Here is a 20483-nt window from a genome sequence, read left to right on the forward strand (position 1 = left end):
TAAAATAATTTTCACAGGACTCATAATCTGAAAAAACTCACGGAACTGTAAGAGAAATTTATAATTAAGACCCTTATATAGAAGTACTTCGAATGACAGAATACAACATGTCTTACATAGAACATTTTAAAATGTGCTGAAATCGACTCTTTAACCAAGAACAAAATAGTAAATAAAAATTCTGTGCAGGCATGTGGAACTGTATTAACATAGTACAGTTATATACCCTTTTACTTGACTTGACATGGAAGGGAATGGTTGGTTAGCATTGGTTTCTAAACTGCAGATCACAAAAGATTACAGGGCCGTTCAATCAATTGAGTGAGTCAATATATACAGTGGATCATTATATATTAAAATTATATATGTGTTTTATTTGTGTATATATGTGTGACTAGAAGTGAATTAAATAGAAAATATTGGCATATATCTCAAGTTTAAGGATAAATATTGGTTTATAAATTTTTTGTAAGTCTATGGGTTTGTATGTATGCATCATCTTGTAAATGTAATTAATACAAACAAAAGGTTTGAAAGCTACTGTTTTTAGCTGAGATTTATTCGTCATGACTATCGCTTATCTCAGCTGGGTTCTAGTCCAGAGCTTTAGCATGAAAACATGAGATTGCAGCTGTTAGAAAGTGCTTATAATGTAGTGGGTTTTTTTTTTTTGCTTCCTTAAAGTAATTTTATTGAGATATATTCACAATCCATCCAAAGGGTACAACCAATGGCTTTTAGTATAATCACAGAGTTGTGTATTCATGACCAGAATCCACTTTAGAACATTTTCATTACTCCAAAAAGAAAAAACCCATACCCCTTACCAGTCACTGCTTAATCCCTCTGTTCTTCCTCTGTCCTACATAACCACTAATTTAATTCTGTCTCCACAGATTAATTTATATTCACATTTATATAAATGAAATCATACAATATGTAATACTTTGTGTCTGGTTTCCTTTATTTAGCATAATGTTTTTAAAAACGATTGTTATCTTTTAATTAGAGAAGTGGTTTGTTTACAGAAAAGTCATGTAAAAAATACAATTTTTCCATAAACTCCCTATTGTTGACACCTCGCATTAGTGTAGTGGTTTTGTTGCAATTGATAAAAGAATATTATTACTGTTAACAATAGTTCTTAATTTACATCAGGTATATTTTTTCCCATATACCATCCTATTTTTAACACCTTGTAAGAGTGTCATACATTTGTTATAATTCATGAAAGGACATTCTTATAAGATAACTATAGTCCATCATCCACAACAGGGTACACTATATTACTCAGTCCTATATCTTCTAACTTTCATTCTAGTAACATACATGACTCAAAACTTCCCCTTTCAACCACATTCACATAGTTCAGCACTGTTCATTATACTCACAATAATATGTGACCATTACCTCTATCTGTTTCCAAACATGTACAATCAACCTAAACAGAAATTCTGCACAAATTAAGTATCAGCTCTCCATCCCCTGGTAACCCCTAGTCTAGATTCTAACTCTATGAGTTTGCTTATTATAATTAATTCATATCAGTGAGAGCATACAATATTTGCCCTATTTGGCTTATTTCACTCAACATAATATCCTTAAGGTTCACCCATGTTGATACATCCATGAATGCAACAGTACTTCATTCCTTCTTACAGGAATGAATAATGAATAATATACCATTGAATATATATGCTATATTTAATTTACCTATTCATCGATTGATGGACACTTAGGTTGTTTCCGTCTTTTGGCAGATACGAATAATACCGCTATGAACATCAGTATACAAATGTCTGTTTGAGTCCCTGCTTTCAGTTCTTCTGGGTATATACCTGGTAGTGGTATATGGATCATATGGCAATTCTATACTTAGCTTTCTGAGAAACAACAAATTGCCTTCCATAGAGGCTGCACCCTTTAACATTATGACCGGCAATAAATTTATGTTCTCCACATCCTCTCCAACCATGTAGTTTCTTTTTTAAAAAATAGTGGCTAATCCAGTAGGTGTGAAATGATACCTCATTGTCTTTTGATTTGCATTTCCCTAATAGCTGGTGATGTTAAGCATCTTTTCATGTGAAAATATCTGGGCTATAGTACTGGCTTAAAATGTACTGAAGGCCCTTAGAGATAATGTATCTTTACAGGTTAGGCAACCAAAGTTTAGAAAGATTGAGAGCTATTTACTGTCCCAGAGCAAGTCAACGGTAGAAGGAGTTCCAGAACACACTAATTTTCACCTTTCAAAAAGGAAAAAAAAAAAACAACAACTTCTGAAGTAACTGATAAACTCATAAAGAATAAGATTTTTCTATCGGTTCTGCAAGTGCTACTTTAATAATCTATTTTTCGATTCTCCTTGATAAGCTGAAGTACAATCTCTTTTCCTATTTTAAGACATTCTCATCTGCTGTTCTGCCCTTGGCTATTCCTTGTAGGTTTGAAGTATCCTCCAGAAGACAATTATGGATTTATCCATTGACATTCCAACCTCATTGCTGACTCCATTTCATTTTGAAGTTTCCCCACACTGTATGCAAGTCCAAGCATGCCAGTAATATAGTGGATTCTCTATTTAATTTACATCTCTCAGTCTTACTGCACAAGGTTTTGAAAGTGGTTTGACTGTTATTTCAATTCACTATGGAAAAGCTACATATTGCTGCCTAAGATACACCTATACTTTGGCCATATGGGAATTTAAAAAGTTACCACATTTTGAAATATCTAGATCCCTTTGAAAATATAACATCAGGTCCCCTAGTAGAATACTGGCTAATTGTAGACATAGAAATGTGGCAAATTACATAAGGGACATCCCAACCAAAAAGCTGGGACCCCTTAGACAGTGTTACATTAGGTTCCCTCAGTGGGATCATTCAAATTTTGATGAAATAAAAGATGATAAAACTATGTGTGTGTCTGTGTGTGAGGGAGGGGGTACACATGAGTGAGAGGGAAAGAGAGAAAAAGAGAGTGGGAGGGGGATCTCAAAGCAAGAGAAACTTGCGTGAAGTGTTAAAGGCTCCTGTAAATAATGGAGTCATTGAAGAATTTTAAAGAGGATAAGGATACGAGAGTATTTTGTTGTAGGAAGAGGACTTTGACTACAGTAAAGAGGGTGGGTTGTGAGGTGTGAGGCAGCAGGTAAGAAGATGAGTTGGAAAGAAAATTCATTAGCCCAGATAACTTAAACTAAGACAATGTTAATGGCATTAAATAAGAGAAAACAATAAAAAAGATAGGACTTGGTTATTATCTAGAGGTGAGAGTGAGGAAGAAGAACAAGAAATTGAAAATAACTTCTGGGTTTCTAATTTGTGAGGCCAGATGGGATAGTGATGCTTCTAAATAAAATGGGGAGGAGTATGAGTTAGGAAACTGAGAATTAAGCCATTGACTTTGATGGCCACATTTTTTTCAAGGAATATGGAGACAGAGACATATTCTGAGAGAGAAGAGGGCAGTGTTTATATAGGAGAGTTATAGAGAATAATGGAAGTTTGGATAAGTCACTATGGGAATGGAAAAGAAAGTTGCCAAGGAAGAGACAAAGCTGTTGAGCAGTATGAAACACCTAGGAGAGTGCATGAATTTCTAGTGAAATCAGTCTGCATAATTGTGTGATTTTCTTTTCTTCTGAACAATGCTCAGACATCAGGAATGTCAGTAGAGGCATGGACCATGGGATTGATCTAGAGTTGCAAGTTTAAATATCAGGTGCAGTAAGAATTAAAGAACACGAGGTAGAAATCATTGTGAGAAAAACATTCAAGGCATCAACACAAGGTCCAGGATAAATCAAGAGGACAGGAGATTAGGAGGGAAAATAGTCTGAAGAGGATAAAAGTGTTAGAATACAGGTGTCAAGGATACTGGTTACATGTTTTAATGAGAATGTGAGAATGAGAAAGATGGAAGAATAGGAAACACAATTTTCCTAAGTGGAGCAATTCTAGATCTGTGCTGCCCGATACGGTAGCCACTAGCCATACATGGCTATATATTTAAATTAATTAAAATTAGATAAAATTAAAAATTAGTTCCTCAGTCATATTAGTTACATTTCAAGTATTCAGTAGCCACAAATGGCTACCATATCATACGTTTTGGACAGTGTAGACAGAACAGTTCCATCACTGCAGAAAGGCCCATTGGATAGTGTGGCTCCAGATAATGCCCAGCTCTAGGGAATGCCCATGAGCTTGAGTTTCCAAAGAAAACTGAGACAGAAGTCTTTGAGGGAGAAGCAGTCAAAGAATAAGGAAGGCAATATGAGAATGAGTTTTCCACATAGATGTTGAATTCAGTCTGGAAAATGGCAGAGATCAGATAGAGATGGGAGCTAGATACTAAAATCCTCAGTAAATGCTGGAGACTGTAATGTGTTTCTTGGCAGTGTATGTCCTAAAGCCTTCAGGTCTGATCCTTATGTCTTTTGCTTCTGAAACATGTTTGTATGACCCCAGTAACCACTTAAACCTCTCCTGGGTCATTAGCCTGGTTCAAAAACCACCATTGAAACTGTAACAAGCTGTTTCTGCCTAATGAATACTGTGAGATGGAAAAGGCACTTACTAAATTAACTCTATTTGGTCAGGTTAACTAAGTAGTTGAAAATAATGCACCTATGGGCACAACTATGCCTTCATATAGGAGATGTAACAGATTGTGTTAAAGCTAGTTATGTTGGTTTTGTGGACAGGAAATATGATATAGCTAGTTATGTTGGCTATTCATGGCAAAAAGTATCACACTGGACAATTTTCAGAGGCATCAGATAATTGCTCAACATCATGTCTCTTCTTTCCTTTTCTTGAAAGCTGGCAGGTATGAGCTATTAGTTCACAGTAATCCTCACAGTAATCAATTCATGATCAGAGCAAGTCCTTCAGACTTCTCATTACTCTATCCATCATCCTAGTGATTACTGCAAAGCAGGAAGGGAGGAAGATTTACCATTTGGTAAGATAATTAACACCTTGTTCAGATGAGCAAATGAAGACTTTTCCCTCTATAACTTAATTATAAACTGAAACAAACCCAATCCCCTTTTTACTCCTTTTGTTAATGTTAATTTCTTTTAACTTTGTCCATTCATGCTATCATTTGTAATGAACTGTTACATGTTTTAAGAAATAGGGAGAAGGTGAGTGCTTTTGTCTATTTACTTATTTTTTAATAGGCTATACATTTTAATTCTTTTTAATGATTCTTTGTGATTGTATAGTTGTGTGAGAGGGTCTTTCATAGCTATATGCAGTGGAAAATTCCTTTTGACAAGCCATAACAGGCTTGAGTTGTGATGTATGCCATTAAATAGCTTCCAAAGCGGCAAACAGTCCTTTTTTTTAAGCTAACATATGCTTTCATTGGGTTTCAACATATCTGTATGGTCCTACATGACCAAGGAAATTACTTTCTTCACTTATGAACAGATCCAGAGAAGTATGGAATTATTATTTGAGTTAACTAATTAAATTTAAAGAGATATTACTCTACCAGGCTGTTTAGTGAAACCTGTTATTTTAAACCTTAGTATAGAATTACATGATGGTTTCCAAAGTTTGCTGCTTTTTTTTTTTTTACTCTATTGCTTAATCATTCCTTAATGGGAACTCAAAATCAATTTCTTTAAATTTTATTTTAAATGCCTTAGAATAAGCAATATTAATAGAAACTATTTTATCAAGACACTATTTCTGATTTTCTCCCATTGACTTTGCAGCCTGAGGCCATTCCAAATTCTGACATTACTTTTAATGTTTTCAGGACAGATGCTGTCAGGGATAACAGCACAAGTGGTAGATAATCAGCATACATTGGTTAACTTATACTTCTATTTTAATATCCTTCAGATGCCCATGGGATCTGGTTGATATCTTGCTCTGTGTTAGCGTGAAGTGTACCAGCAGTAATGGGCATCATCCTTACTTCCTTTTCCAATGCAGTAACAACGCAGGAAAAGGAGATTATAAACCATTGATTTTAATGATATAAATGGGTTGGAAATAAATTGTGCTGTTATATTTGTCCCAATAGCCAAATTTATCTGTCGTAGTTAGATTCAGTTGTCAACTTGGCCAGGTGAAGGCAAAAACTAGTTCTGTTGCTGTGGACATGAGCCAATGGTACGTGAACCTCATCTGTTGCTCATTACATCTGCAGTCTGCTAGGAGGCATGCTTGCTGCAAAGAATGACATTTAACTTAATTGGCTGGTGTTTAAATGAGAAAGCACAACATAGCAGAGCTCAAGCAGCTCGGCATACCTCATCTCAGCACTTGCAGCTCAGCCCAGGCCTTTGGAGATGCAGAAAGAAATCACCCCGGGGAAAGTTGTTGGAACCCAGAGGCCTGGAGAGAAGGTCAGCAGAGATTACTCTGAGCCTTCCCATGTAAGAAAGAACCTGAGATGAAAGTTAGCTGCCTTTCCTCTGAAGAACTAATGAAATAAATCCCCTTTTATTAAAAGCCAATCCGTCTCTGGTGTGATGCATTCCAGCAGCTAGCAAATTAGAACATCATCTCACACATAATACAAGTAGTCCCATTCCATTGCATCAAAGAACTAACTTCTTGGCATTTACTAAAATTGTTGCTATTGCTTCCAATTTTCTTTTTGTGTTCTAGACGAGTTGCATTAGTCTATACAGATTATCTGATGCTTATCCACCAGGCATAAAGACTTCTTGGATAAAAATCCATTAAATTTGTGATTACTTTACCTACTTGTATAGAAAGTGTTCGGTATCTGTCATTGTATACCTATACACACTTTACAAAAGGATATTTTTCATAATACTGCAGAGGGTAACATGCAATCTTGAGTATGAGGCAACATGGATATACATAATAGGATAAAAGATTGTAGACAGTCTTGATTTCAAACCATGGATAAGAGCTGATGCTTTAAGAATTCAGTGCAAACTATTAAAATGCATTACATTTATTCATCATCTATTTCTGAAATGTGGCTGTTCAGTCTGCTGATGGAAGAGAAAAGTTAATGTGTTGGTAAGGGTTTTAATTTCTTAAGCTGCTCAAACAAATACCATTGCTCAGTTTAAACAATGGGAATTTATTAGTTCACAGTTTTGAGGTTGGGAAAATATCGAAATCAAGGCATCATCAAGGCAATGCTTTCTCCCCAAAGTGTGTGGTGTTGTGGGGCTGGCTGCCAGTGGTCCTGCCTCTTTCACATGGCTAGGAATATGGTTGTGTCTCTTGGTTTTTCCTTCTCTACTGGGTTCAATTTCAGCTTCTTGTCTCCCACAACTTTCTCTCTCTCTGTCTGTATTTCATTCTCTTAAAAATCCAGTAAGAGGACTGAGAGCCATCCGGATTGAGATGGACACACCTTAACTCATGCAACTTCATCAAAAGGCCCTACTTACAATGGGTTCATACCCACAGGAATAGATTACATTTAAGAGTATGTTTTTCTGGGTACATTCAAACCACCATAGTAAACAACCTAAAATTTTATAAAGCTAATTTGAAAGTAACTCAGTACCATAGGAAGTACCACAAAACACAAATGGCATTGCAGGTTTCCTCCAGATTCCATTCTTCAATTCAGCATTGAAAAGAAAAGGATGGCACAGAATATGCCTATGGGAAATTTCTGGGTATTACAATCACAGTAAATCCTTTAGAACATGATTTGAAATATTTCAAAGGTTCTTTTCACATATTGATTAACCCTTTTATGCTCTGGGAATATGGAACTGCATGTGGTGGAAAACTGAGAATGGATAATAAGGGTAAAGCCGATTGATAATCTTGAGGGTTCCTATAACAGACAGCATGAGACAAAGCATGGGCCTAGGTTTTGGAGTCAGTTTTCATCTTGACTGCACCCTTTACTTAGCAGTGCGGTCCTGGCAAACTACAAATAGCACTGAGATCTGGTTTTATTGTTCAGCAAAAAGGGATTATATCTACTCCTGAAGTTGTTTTAAAGATTAGAAAAGATAACAAAAAATTTAATCAAATATATGGTGCTTAATAAAGTTTAGCTGTTTCATTATAATTATTAACAATAAAGTTAGGAATATGTATTTGCATTTTTTAGCAATCATGGGGAATATGCTGGTTTGAAAGGATGTATGTCCCCTAGAAAAGCCATGTTTTAATCAAAATCCCATATCATAAAGGTAGAATAATCCCTATTCAATACTGTATGTTTGAAACTGCAATCAGATCATCATTCTGGAGATGTGATTTAATCATGAGTGGTTGTTAAACTGATTAGATGACGACATGTCTCCACCCATTTGGGTGGGTCTTGAGAAGTTTCTGGAGTCCTGTAAAAGAGGAAATATTTTGGAGAATGAAGGAGATTCAGAGAGAGCAGAGAATGCTGCAGCACCATGAAGCAGAGAGTCCATCAGTCAGTGCTTTGGAGTTGAAGAAGGAAGATGCCTCCCAGGGAGCTTCATGAAACAGGAAGCCAGAAGAGAAAGCTAGCAGATGACCCTGTGCTCGCCATGTGCCCTTCCGGCTGAGGGAGAAACTGTGACTGTGTTTGCCATGTGCCTTCTTGGATGAGAGAGAAACCCTGAACTCCATCGGCCTTCCAGGAACCAAAGTATCTTTTCCTGGATACCTTTGATTGGACATTTCTATAGAATTGTTTTGACAGGGACATTTTCTCAGCCTTAGAACTGTACACTAGCAACTCATTAAATTCCTTTTTAAAAGCCATTCCATTTCTGGTATATTGCATTCTGGCAGCTAGCAAACTAGAACAGGGAGTTCTAATCCAACCATGCACTGAGTATTCAGATTGGGCTTCATGGCATTATATTGGGAAAGTGAGACAGTCAATAAAGTGTGTCATGAATATGTACTTTGTGATTAATCCATACCTAATAAACCCACTTTTTAAACCTATAGTATGTCAAGATAGGATTTCAAGTTGAAAACACTCTACAAGCACAAATTAAAAATAAATAAATAGAAGCCTTTTCCACTATCATTAATCTAGTACATTTGATAAGTAGATTGGATACAAGAGAACTAGCTTCTAGCTTTACTTCTATCATATGAGTTAGATATAAAAGGTAGAAAGTAGTTTGTGGAATGAGGTTACAAGAAAAAAAAGCTTCTTTCTGGGACTTCCCGGTTATAAACTCTGTTACCCATACTTGTAAAACAAAAAAACAGTAAATGAGCAAATCGTTTCTAGTTTAAAAGCATGAAATGTAAAGAAAAATTCAAAAGGATTCACTTTCAGCAGAATGTTCTATTTCTATAATCAGAAATATTTTTTTCTTCATTTTTTAAAAGGCTAATCTCCAAATAGAAGCTTTTGAAGTATGTTACATAATTTTTCTTAATTGTTGGAAAAAAATATTTGGATACTAAGGGAAGTAAATTCTGGAGAAAACATATGATCCAAACCTGAAGCCAAAACCCAAAGTACATGTATAAAAATGTATACAATACTCCCAGGATATTTATAAACAGGGAGAGGCATTTAGTAAATGGTATTAAAAAGCTACTGGGTTTTGGTAATACTACAATCTAACTCATTAGGCATCTCCCTCTTGTGCATTAATATGTGACATCATACTCTCATATAACATTTCCTTATGCAGTGAAATAAAAAGTCCCTCCAGATTGCAACTGTAAGATAATCAGATTCTGTACTGCTCATTATGACTGCAATTATATTACAAAACTCTCCAAATATAGTCCAGTTATTGCAGTTATTAATCATTCTGGTTTTCTTTCAAGTACTTGCTTTATAGCCTCCTGGATAGACTCCATTATTCTACAAGCTGAATGTTGAAAGTCAAACATGTGCATGTGAATCTGCTGTTCTAATGGTCTCTCAACATAATTCACCCTTTCAATTTGTATTTGTGAATGCAAGAAAAAGGGGGAGGAAAAAGTTGGTGTCAATAGAGTCACTGACCTTTGCTTAAAGGAAAACAACTTTGAAAATATGAAATCCATTTTGCTAGACTAGAAATAGTGCTGCTTAAGAAATTAGTTTCAGAATACTAGTTAGTTCTCACAGAAAAGGTGGGGGGGGGAGGGGAGCCCTGAAAGATTCTGTGTATTTGATAAGAAGGAAAATGACAAGAAGGCTGGTAAATGGGAATTTTAAACGGCTCAATGCACCAACACTGAAAGATAAAATATATTTCTAAACATTTTATGCACAAAAACTGTATTCTGATTAATTTAACTACAAAATACCAAACAAAGCCAGTAGATTTATTGTACAGAACAAACACCATCTACACCACATATTGTTATGGATATGTTTCTAGGAAAAAATACATACCTGAAAAATTCTCAAGACTACATAATAAGATGCTGAAGTATTGCCTAAACAGGATTCCAAACAGACCCAGGGAAAGTAATTGCATAATTATTTAAACGGTAACGTGTAGAGAGTCTATAAAAATAAATATAACAATGCATTAACATGATTTACAAATATGCATGATGTCCATTTTATGTGGTCCATGATTTTTTCAATTTGGCTACATACATTGGGCCCCAGGCTTTGCCCTTATCTGGAACCACTAAGAGTTCCCATTCCTGACCAGTGGGCACAAATGTGAAGTCTTGGGAACAAGTTCTTGCCATTCCCTTAATGTCGACAGGCATGATGTTACTGTGAGAGTTTAAAATTTCACTGATGACACTCTGATTTTCTTCCTTGGAAAGTGTGCATGTAGAGTAAACAAGCAACCCTCCAGGACGTAAGGCTTTAATTGCAGACCTGCAAGTAATAAGAAAATACAGAAGATAAATTAGTCAGTACTTTAAAAGGAAATAGGAAGTTTGAGGGTGAGGGTGTTTAGACACTTGAAACTAACCTGGTTCTGACACAGATTGCAGTAACACTGGATATTTCTTAGTCTTACAACTACTTCTATCTTACCATTAGGTGAGTGTGAAACTGGTAACGGATCAATCAGTATGGGAAAGATAGAGACATGTTTGCTTGGTTGGTTATTTCGTTCATTTAAGGATGAGAAGATGGGGATAGGATATGCAATAATGCGTCTGTCTTTGGATATGCTGTGGTGCTGCTAATGGGTGGGTAGTAAGGAGCACTTGAACTTCAAGAAAGGGCTTAGGGCTGAGAATAACAGTTGAAGTCTGAGAGTGCCCAGAAAAAGAGCAAGAAGAAACGTGGGACTAAAGATAGACACCCAGGGAATGCCATATTTAAAGAGAGAGAGAATTTAGGAAGGAAATTAAGTAGGCTTCCCCAAATGAAAGAGTAGCTGGAGGGGACTTAAACATATTTGTAGATGCAGATTCAGAAGAAGAAAGGTCCCACACTCCAGTTTGTAAATGGAGGAGTCAGCTTCAGAAAAGATAGGATTCCAGCTCTACATTTGAAACATCATGGAAGTTCATGATATACAGCTTTGATAATATCAATGGGAACGAAGTAAGGTAATCTACTATGAGATGAAGTTAGAAAAGCTTTAGACTGGTGCTATGGCGATAAACCCAAAACAATTACTAATCGGGACTTTCATTTTTTTTTTAAAGAAATCATATACCAGGACCTGTACTGGATCTAAGTGTATTCAATCTCACATTTGAACTTAAACAACTAGAGCCCATCCCAGTAACTAAATTTATAATGAAGCTTTAACTAAATTTATGCAGCTTTAAGACAGAATAAACTTATGAAGCATGTAATAACATGGATGGACCTAGAGAACATTATGCTGAGTGAGTCTAGCCAAAAACTAAAGGACAAATACTGTACGGTCCCACTAATGTGAACTGACATTCGAGAATAAACTTGGAATATGTCATTGGTAACAGAGTCCAGCAGGAGTTAGAAACAGGGTAAGATAATGGGTAATTGGAGCTGAAGGGATACAGACTGTGCAACAGGACTAGATACAAAAACTCAAAAATGGACAGCACAATAATACCTAATTGTAAAGTAATCATGTTAAAACACTGAATGAAGCTGCATCTGAGCTATAGGTTTTTTTTTTTTTGTCTGTCTGTTGGTTTGTTTGTCTTTTTTTTTTTACTATTATTATTATTTTTATTTTTTCTCTATATTAACATTCTATATCTTTTTCTGTTGTTTTGCTAGTTCTTTTCCTAAATCGATGCAAATGTACTAAGAAATGATGATCATGCATCTATGTGATGATGTTAAGAATTACTGATTGCATATGTAGAATGGAATGATTTCTAAATGTTGTGTTAATTTCTTTTTTTCTTTAATTAATAAAAAAAATTTATAATGAAGATCCACAACATCAACATAAATTCTAATTGTTTTGTATATTGGATTATAAAAGAAATGAAGAATTCTAATTCAAGACAACATGCTGAAGACAAGTATTATCTCGTTTCCTTTCTAGAACATCTTTAAAAGTGATGATTAAAAAGAAAAGTAAATGGGATAGCAAGAATTATTAGCTGACAAAGATTTTAACACATTCTTGAGAGATGCTATGCAAATTGAGGAATAATAGCTAATAAAGAGGGTAAAGAGAAAGACTTAAGATATGCCCTGGGACGATGACAGTTAGAGGGGACTTGATGTGTCTTTGCAGAGAGGTTTGGGAAAAGTAAATGCCAGTATGAAGTGGGATGGGAGTAAAAAGTAAAAACAACAGTATTAATTGAAAGTACATATGAGAAACTATTGACTCTACACCACATAAATCACAACAGTAAAAAGGTGGGAGGTTTTTAAGTAAAAAAAATTAATAAACCATTTTGAAAGACTTAAGACAGCCAGTATGGGCACTGAGCTCCCAAACTAAAGATCTCTGCATTCTACTGTTAACCTCCAGAGCTACAGCCAGTTCTTCATAAACTGATACACCAATCAAATAATCTCATTCCTAAGAGAAAGCTTCAGGCACTTTTATTGTCTTATTATTAAATAAAAAAGGACAACCAAGGATTACCAAGCAATTAAGGATGAAAAATGTTTAAGCAATATGTAAGATAAAAATAAAATAAACAAACAAAAAAATGACATAGGGAAAAATGGAAAATTCCAGAATCAAAAGAGACACAGTAACACCTAATAAACTAGAGAAAGATTAGAGAAGCTACATCACCCATAAAATAATGATAGAATGCTATGAAAAAGGAATAAAAATAGAGCTCTTAGAAATTAAATATATAACAATCAAAAGATATTCGGTAGAAGTATTTGGAAGTTTAAGTTGAAGAACTCTTCTCCCCAAAAGTCAAACTGTAATAGACTGAATGAAAATGAGACAGGGAGGATCAATCAAGTAGGTTCAAAATTCAATTAATAGGAATACGAGAAAGATTACATAGAGACTTGGAGGCACTGAATTAATGAAATAATAAGAGAATTATCCACAGCTGAAAAAGGATATGTGTCTTCAGAGTGAAAGGATGCACTAAGATATGAGCACATTCATCATTACTTGTAAGCACTTACTATGTGCTGGCCATTGTTCTACATGTTGGGTATATATCAATGAACAAAACAGAAAATACACACACATACAGAAACACACAGATACATAAATAAATATACATACACATATATACTGATACATGTATGTAGGTGTTTGCATATATTTACTTTTTTATTTAATATGCTATATAGTGATAGGTTCTATGAGGAAAGTTAAAGCAGGATAAGAAAATAAGGAGTGCTTGGATGATGGGTGTGAAGGAACTACAATTTTAAATGGATAATAAGAATAGTTTAACATTTGAGAAAGTGAATTTAGAGCAAAGATCTGAGGAGATAAGGGAGCAGACCATGCAGACATCGACAGGAAGAGCAACCCATCAAAAAAGGAAGAGTCAGTGCAAAGACCCTGAAGCACACTGAAGGAAAGAGGAAACCAGTGTGGCTGGAATAAGTTGAGCAAGAGGCTGGTAGATCAGATGTGCTCAGAGAATTAAGAGAGGTGCAGATCATCATGTGCAGGGTCTTACAGACCAGTATAAGAATGCTGACCTTATAACAAATGAAAAAAGATCCATACTTAGATACATGTTAAATTTCAGAACTTCGAGACTAAAGATAAAATGCTTCTAGAGAATAAAAGGTTAACTATAAGGGTCCAGGAGCAGACTGGCAGCCAAATGTCAAATAAATATATAAACGGGAGGAATAAAGAAATTTCAGATATTAAATGACTTAGAAATTTTACCTCTAACAAAATGAGGACGTAGATCAAGAAAGAAGAGAAATGGGATCCAGAAAACAGTGAATATAACACAGAGAAGTAGTGAAGGGAGTGCAATCTCAGAATTACAGTTTAGTGGGAGGCCTAGAGGGCAAACTTCAGATTAGAATGAGAGGGAGATCTCCAGAAAGAAAGGAAAACAGAAGAGATGAAATGATTCCAAATTGATAAGAACTTGGGGATTTGGGGCATCTAATTTGATTTCCATCTAATTTGATTCTAGGAAAATTCTTTCAGTGGCACGCTAGTCATACCAGTGAACCAACAGAGAAGGAAATAGAATTTTAACATAACTTTTTTTTACCTATGTGATGTATTTTCCATGATGTTACAAATCAAAAAGGAGATATGATGGAGCACAATAAACATCAGTACTTTTACATAGGTCAGTTATTTTATTTTATTTTTTAATTCTGACTGTTAAGGGATTACTTCCCTAGAAAACTTTTCTTTGAGGTTTCAAATAACTAAAATTAAATGGTATTTAGAATTTCTAATGTTCTCATGCATTCATTTATTGATTTAAAAATATTTTTGGCAGTTTGGTGTTTCCTCAGGAAGATAAGTATAGAATTTCCATATGATCAGGTAATCCCACTAGTAGGTATATACCCAGAAGAACTGAAAGCAGGAATGTGAATAGACATTTACACACTGATATTCACAGTGGCATTATTTACAACTGTCAAAAGATAGAAGTAACCCAAGTATTCATCAATCAATGAATGGATAAGCAAAATGCGGTATATATATATACATATATACACAATGGAATATTGTTCAGCAGTAAGAAGGAATGGAAACCTGATGCAGGTGACAACATGGATGAACCTGGAGGATATTATGTTGAGTGAAATAAGCCAGACACAAAATGACAAATACTATATTATCTCACTAAAATGAACTAAGTATGATAAACTCATAAAGTTAGAATCTAGAATATAGATTACCAGGAGAAAGAATGCAGGTAGAGAATGGGGAACTGACATTTAATTTCTACAGAATTTCTATTTAGGCTGATTTTAAATGTTTGGAAATGGATAGAGGTGATGATAGCACATTACTGTGATTATAATTAACAGCAATGAACTATGTGTGTGAATGTGGATGAAAGAGGTAGTTTGGGGTCATGTATGTTACTAGAAGGAAAGCTAGAGGATAAAACATGATGACTGTGGTTAATAGCACAAATACAAGAATGTTCTTCCATGAACTATAACAAACGCACATCACTTGAACAAGACATTAATAATAGAGTGGTATATGGGAAAAAATACACCTAATGCAAACTATGGACTACAGTTAACAATAATATTTTAGTATTCTTTAAATATAAATAAATCTATAGAGACCGAATAAGATTAGTGGTTATGTATGGCTGGGAAGGATAGGCAGATTGAGAACTGACTGCTAAGGGATACGGAGTTTTTCTTTTTGGAGTAACGAAAATGCTCTAAAATGGATTGCAGTGATGAATGCACAGCTCTGTAATTACACTAAAAGCCACCAGTTGTATACCTTGGATGGATTGTATAGTATGCAAACGTATCTCAAAAAAATGAGGGGAATGTCTGTTGTTAGTGTTAGAAAAATAAGGGGGAATGTGTGTTGTTAGTGTTAGAAAAAAAATTTATATGTATCATTTCCTTATTTCTCACCGTCCTCTAAATACCTCCACAGGAACAAAAAAGCCTAACAGAGATAAAAACTGTAGGGTGAAAATGCCCCCCCACCCAAAGATGTCTACATCCTAATCCCTGGAACCTGTACATATATTATTTACATGAAAAAAGAATTAGGAATTAGAAAGACTTGAGTAAAACTAATAAACACCGGCAAAGTTGTAGTACTGAACATCTATAAACAAGATTGGATTTTACTGTGCAAAGTTCTTTCTTTTCCTTCTCTTGTCCCTGCCCTTTCCCTTATCTTTCTTCTTTTTATAGTAGGAGGAAGGAAAACTAAGCAGCTAACTAAGCAACATTTCATTTTGGCAAAAAGTAAGCAGTGGCTTACTGGTTTCTCAAAAAATCCACATTTCATAACCTAACAAGATCCTGAGAGATGCGATGTTTTTCACCTGAGCTATAACCATATTCCATGAAATTACTACAAACCAAGTAATGCTAAGACTGGTATTAATTACCAATGATTATAATTGCTGCTAGAGATATGTTCACAAGAGCTTTCTAATTATAATTACAAGAAAAAGGCAGAAAAGGATGTCATGAATAACTACAGTAGATGAAGCAAATGCATTATTTCTTACCAGATTAGGTAGAATGCTAACTCTGACACTCTGAAATGGGAACTAGTAAACACTACCTTGGGATTTTAAATCTTATTCAATCACAATAACCAACCATAATGCAAAGCTGGGGGAAGTACTTCCAAGGAAGCAGAACTGCCAGAAAATACAATCTCTTTTTCATTTCCCATATACATCCTTCTGAGAAGCCTCCCACCTGAAGTACTCTACTTGAAATATGGAATAAGATTCATTCTCGTAACACTGGTGTAGGAAATAAAACTGATTTTGGTTAAAAGAACAGTGTAAAATATGGTCAGAAATCCTTTTAACTGAAATACTCAAACAGTTTGAGGGCTTTCCTGCTACAGAATGAATTCCAGATACCTCACTGCTTCATATCAGCTATTGGCTACACAAATTTTCCCAAAATTCTCAGTTGTCTTTCAGCATATTATGGAATAAGCTGAACGTGTGTTTTTTGCTTAAACTAGCTAGCTTATGAAGCTGCTTAAAAAAAAATTCTCATGAAAGACACTATTACATGCAGCCACTGTGGAAAATAGTCTAGTGGTCCCTGAGACTGTTAACTATAGAATTATCATATGGCCTGGCAATCCCACTTCTAGGTATATACTCAAAATAACTGAAAGCAGCAACTCATACAGATATTCATATCATAGAGGCTTTATTCACAATTGTCAAATGATGGCAGCAACCCAAGTATCCACCAACAGATGAAAGGATAAATAAGATAGAGCATATACATACAAAGGAATATTATTTAGCCACAAAAAGAATGAAGTTCTGATATACGCAACAACATGGATAAAATTTAAAGACATCACGTTGAGTGTAGTAAGCCAGACACAAAAGGACAAATATTGTTTGATCTCACTGATATGAAATAATTTTAACAAGCAAATTCATAGAGTCAGAAACTAGAATACAGATTACCAGTGGCTGGGGGGTGGTAGGGAATGGGAAGACAATGCTTAGTTAGTACAAAGATTTTATTTAGAGTGATGGAAAAGTTTTAGTAATGAATGGTTGGTGATGGTGGCTCAACGGTGTGAATGCAATTAATACTACTGCGTTATATATTTGAATGAGGTTAAAATAGGAACTTTCAGATTGTTTATATGCTTCTAGAATAAAATTTTTTAAAAGCCACAGGACTGTATAACACAAATAATGAACCCTAATGCAAACTACATACTATTGTTAATAGTATAATTATACTATTGTTTCATCAGTTGGACAAAGGTACCACACTAATGCAAGTAATAACAGGGAAAACAGTATGTGGGAAGGAAGTAACATAGGAATCCTGTAGTTTCTTCATGATTTTTTTCGTAAACATAAAACTTCGCTACTAAAAAATTGAAAAAATTAAAAGACACCATTAAATAGAACATAATGTTAAATTAGATTTTCCATTTACAAAGATAAAATCCTTATTAATTTTTTGCAATTTATAGAGTGCTCCTAAAAGATACTTCAGATCTGTGGTCTCATATAATACTCTATTGTGAAATCCAACAACCTCTGAAATGCAAAGTTTATTCTTAAATTTCTGGCAGACTCATTTGGCCTCATAATCTGCCCTGATAAACTGATAAAAGACTATTAATGGTCAAGACATCCCATATGTTTTGCAGAAAAAGTAATAATGTTTGATTAAATGGTGCTGCTCCAGATTCTACTGCGGTGAGTGAGAGTTATATGATATACTGAATATATATTGTATTACCTTTTTAAAATTCAAAATTTCTGAATTATGAAATATATCTGGCCTCAAAGATTTGGATAAAATTTTGGAAATGTATTTTAGGTTTAAAGGCATTAAACTACAAAGCAATATAAAATATCTTCTGTACTATATCTGCATGTCAAACTAGCTACATAGTTCTCTGATAAAAGCTTAATATTAATTTTTGAAAGTAAAAAGTTGCCGTTTAAATGCAAACTTCAAAAAGCATCAGCTAGGCAAATCAACTAATGAGCAGTCTACATGTAAGGAAATCTGTATTGTTCTATGTCCTCTTAATATACCAAAGATTTCTCAAAAAAAAGTTTTGATTTATATATTTTTAAAAAACATTTTGTTTAACCAAAAATAAAACTAACTTTTCAGGGGTTCATTTAGCATAAACAAAATAATTAAATTTTAATAATTAAATTAAAATAATTAAATTGCTCTGCTTTTCACCACATTTCACCAACCTGGAAAGATGTGCTTAAAGAAAAACCGAGAATCAGCCGTGAGAGCCATTTAAGATACTGACTTAGAAACAAGGGCAGTATTGTTTTCTCAGCACAAGATGAATGAGGGACCACCTTCAAATTTCCAAGTTATTCCATCTATTCCATGTTGTTTTCCAACTATTTATAAGTAAACTACAGTGAAAAAAGGTAAACAAGAAAAATGATTACCTGATTTAATATTAATACTTAGAATAAAAACAGTATCTCAATGAAACATAAACGCAATGACCTTGAAATTTTAAAAAAATCTAAAATATCATGAAAGTTTCAAATATCAAAGTTCCAACGGGACAATATTTCACACTAAACAAAATTTAAAACATGATGCAGGGGGTCCTATCATTCCTATGGAAAATCTCCGCATCTCAGAGAATGTTACTTTTTAAATAGATAGTAAAATAACCTAACACATTTAAAAAATATGTTTCATTTTTCTGGTCTATTCTTCTGGAGCATGAGTAGAAATCTGGCATTATGGTGGGAGGGTCAGTATTAGTTAGATCACTAAATTAAACCGTTTTCTGATTTTAAAAGGACAGAACCCAAGTTGCAGAAGAAAACAATCAGAACAGCAACAGTGCCATCTTCTGATCAAAGCAGAAAGTGATTCTCCTCCTTTCATTAATTCCTCATAATTTATCATCAGGAGATAAACTAGTGCTTTTTCCTCTTCCTTGTAAGATGTTTGAAATTACAGTCACCATCTCGTCTACAGAAATTTCTAGTATAGATGTAAAGCAATTACAGACATCTAAACTTTCAAAAAATGAAGATTACTGCCAAGCAGTACTATGATTAATATATTTATTCCTCATTTCTATTCATCTCCATCTTTTTCTCATGAGTTCTTTCATTTTATTTTAATTGCAGCAAGAGTTAAATATATGCACACTAGAACATGACTAACATTCTGTTAAAACATTTTTTTTTCTTTTGTGAATTTTATTATATCATGGACTCCCCTTTTTAAATGAGAATACATCAGATACTAGGTCAATGGAAAAATAATTTACAAACTTCTATTTACATGTAACTTTTCCGTAGTGCATGTACAGAATGTGCACGGATAGGCATGTCTGCGCCTGTAGAATTTGCAATTTAATGACAAAGATAACTCTCCTTGAAATCTCCAACATTTTAGTAATTTAACAAAAAATGTTTAGTTGGTCTTTTAAAAGGTACCCTTAGAAAACGTATTTCACCTATACTGTAGACTTCTACTAGGCTTTAGCTACAAGTATATAGCACCAAAATCCATTTAAATAATATCAATATTTACCATTAATGTTGAGTTTTTTTAATACATACAACTTCATACAGACAATGAAAAAATTGAATTTCAGACAAATACACATATAAAATTTTATAAAATGGGTAATTAAAAGCTTTTCAAAAAACAGCAATTTAAAAATACAAAAAAATAGTCTTTTAGATAACCAGATAAGCTTAAATTGGTTAGGCTACAAAACTTAGTCTTAGAAAATTTTTGGTTTGATAATCAAGATTATTTCAAGAACGTAATGTATTTATTCTATTGTAAAATTTTAGAGCAAGATAGAAATACTGAAATTTACTAAAAGGTAAAGGGGTGTCAGATTTTGAAAGATCAAAGTAAATACCATTTTCTTCTTTTATAATCACAATTCTTGATTTTCTCTATTCAACTGGATGAATATTCATCTTCAAAGTTACTCCATGAAGAAATCTTTTCTTCAATTATATATTGACTTATTGTAGCTCAGAACTGGAACGGTATAAATAAAT

General features: G+C 34.1%; 1 protein-coding gene across 3 annotated transcripts in view; it reads right to left on the reverse strand.

The window, feature by feature from the left end:
- Window positions 1-782: 782 nt before the first annotated feature.
- Window positions 783-20483, reverse strand: part of NSUN3 (NOP2/Sun RNA methyltransferase 3) — a 100532-nt gene continuing 80831 nt past the window's right edge. For 2 of the 3 annotated variants that reach the window (XM_077118652.1, XM_077118651.1), the window contains exon 6: window positions 783-10752. In XM_077118652.1, the coding sequence (XP_076974767.1) occupies window positions 10482-10752 (271 nt within the window). In that variant the 3' untranslated portion in view covers window positions 783-10481. Of the gene's footprint in view, window positions 10753-18677; window positions 18852-20483 lie in introns of all 3 variants that reach the window. The other variant, XR_013158568.1, reaches the window with a different exon arrangement.

The sequence above is a fragment of the Tamandua tetradactyla genome, chromosome 10, assembly GCF_023851605.1.
Source record: "Tamandua tetradactyla isolate mTamTet1 chromosome 10, mTamTet1.pri, whole genome shotgun sequence".
In the NCBI taxonomy this organism is placed as follows: domain Eukaryota; kingdom Metazoa; phylum Chordata; class Mammalia; order Pilosa; family Myrmecophagidae; genus Tamandua; species Tamandua tetradactyla.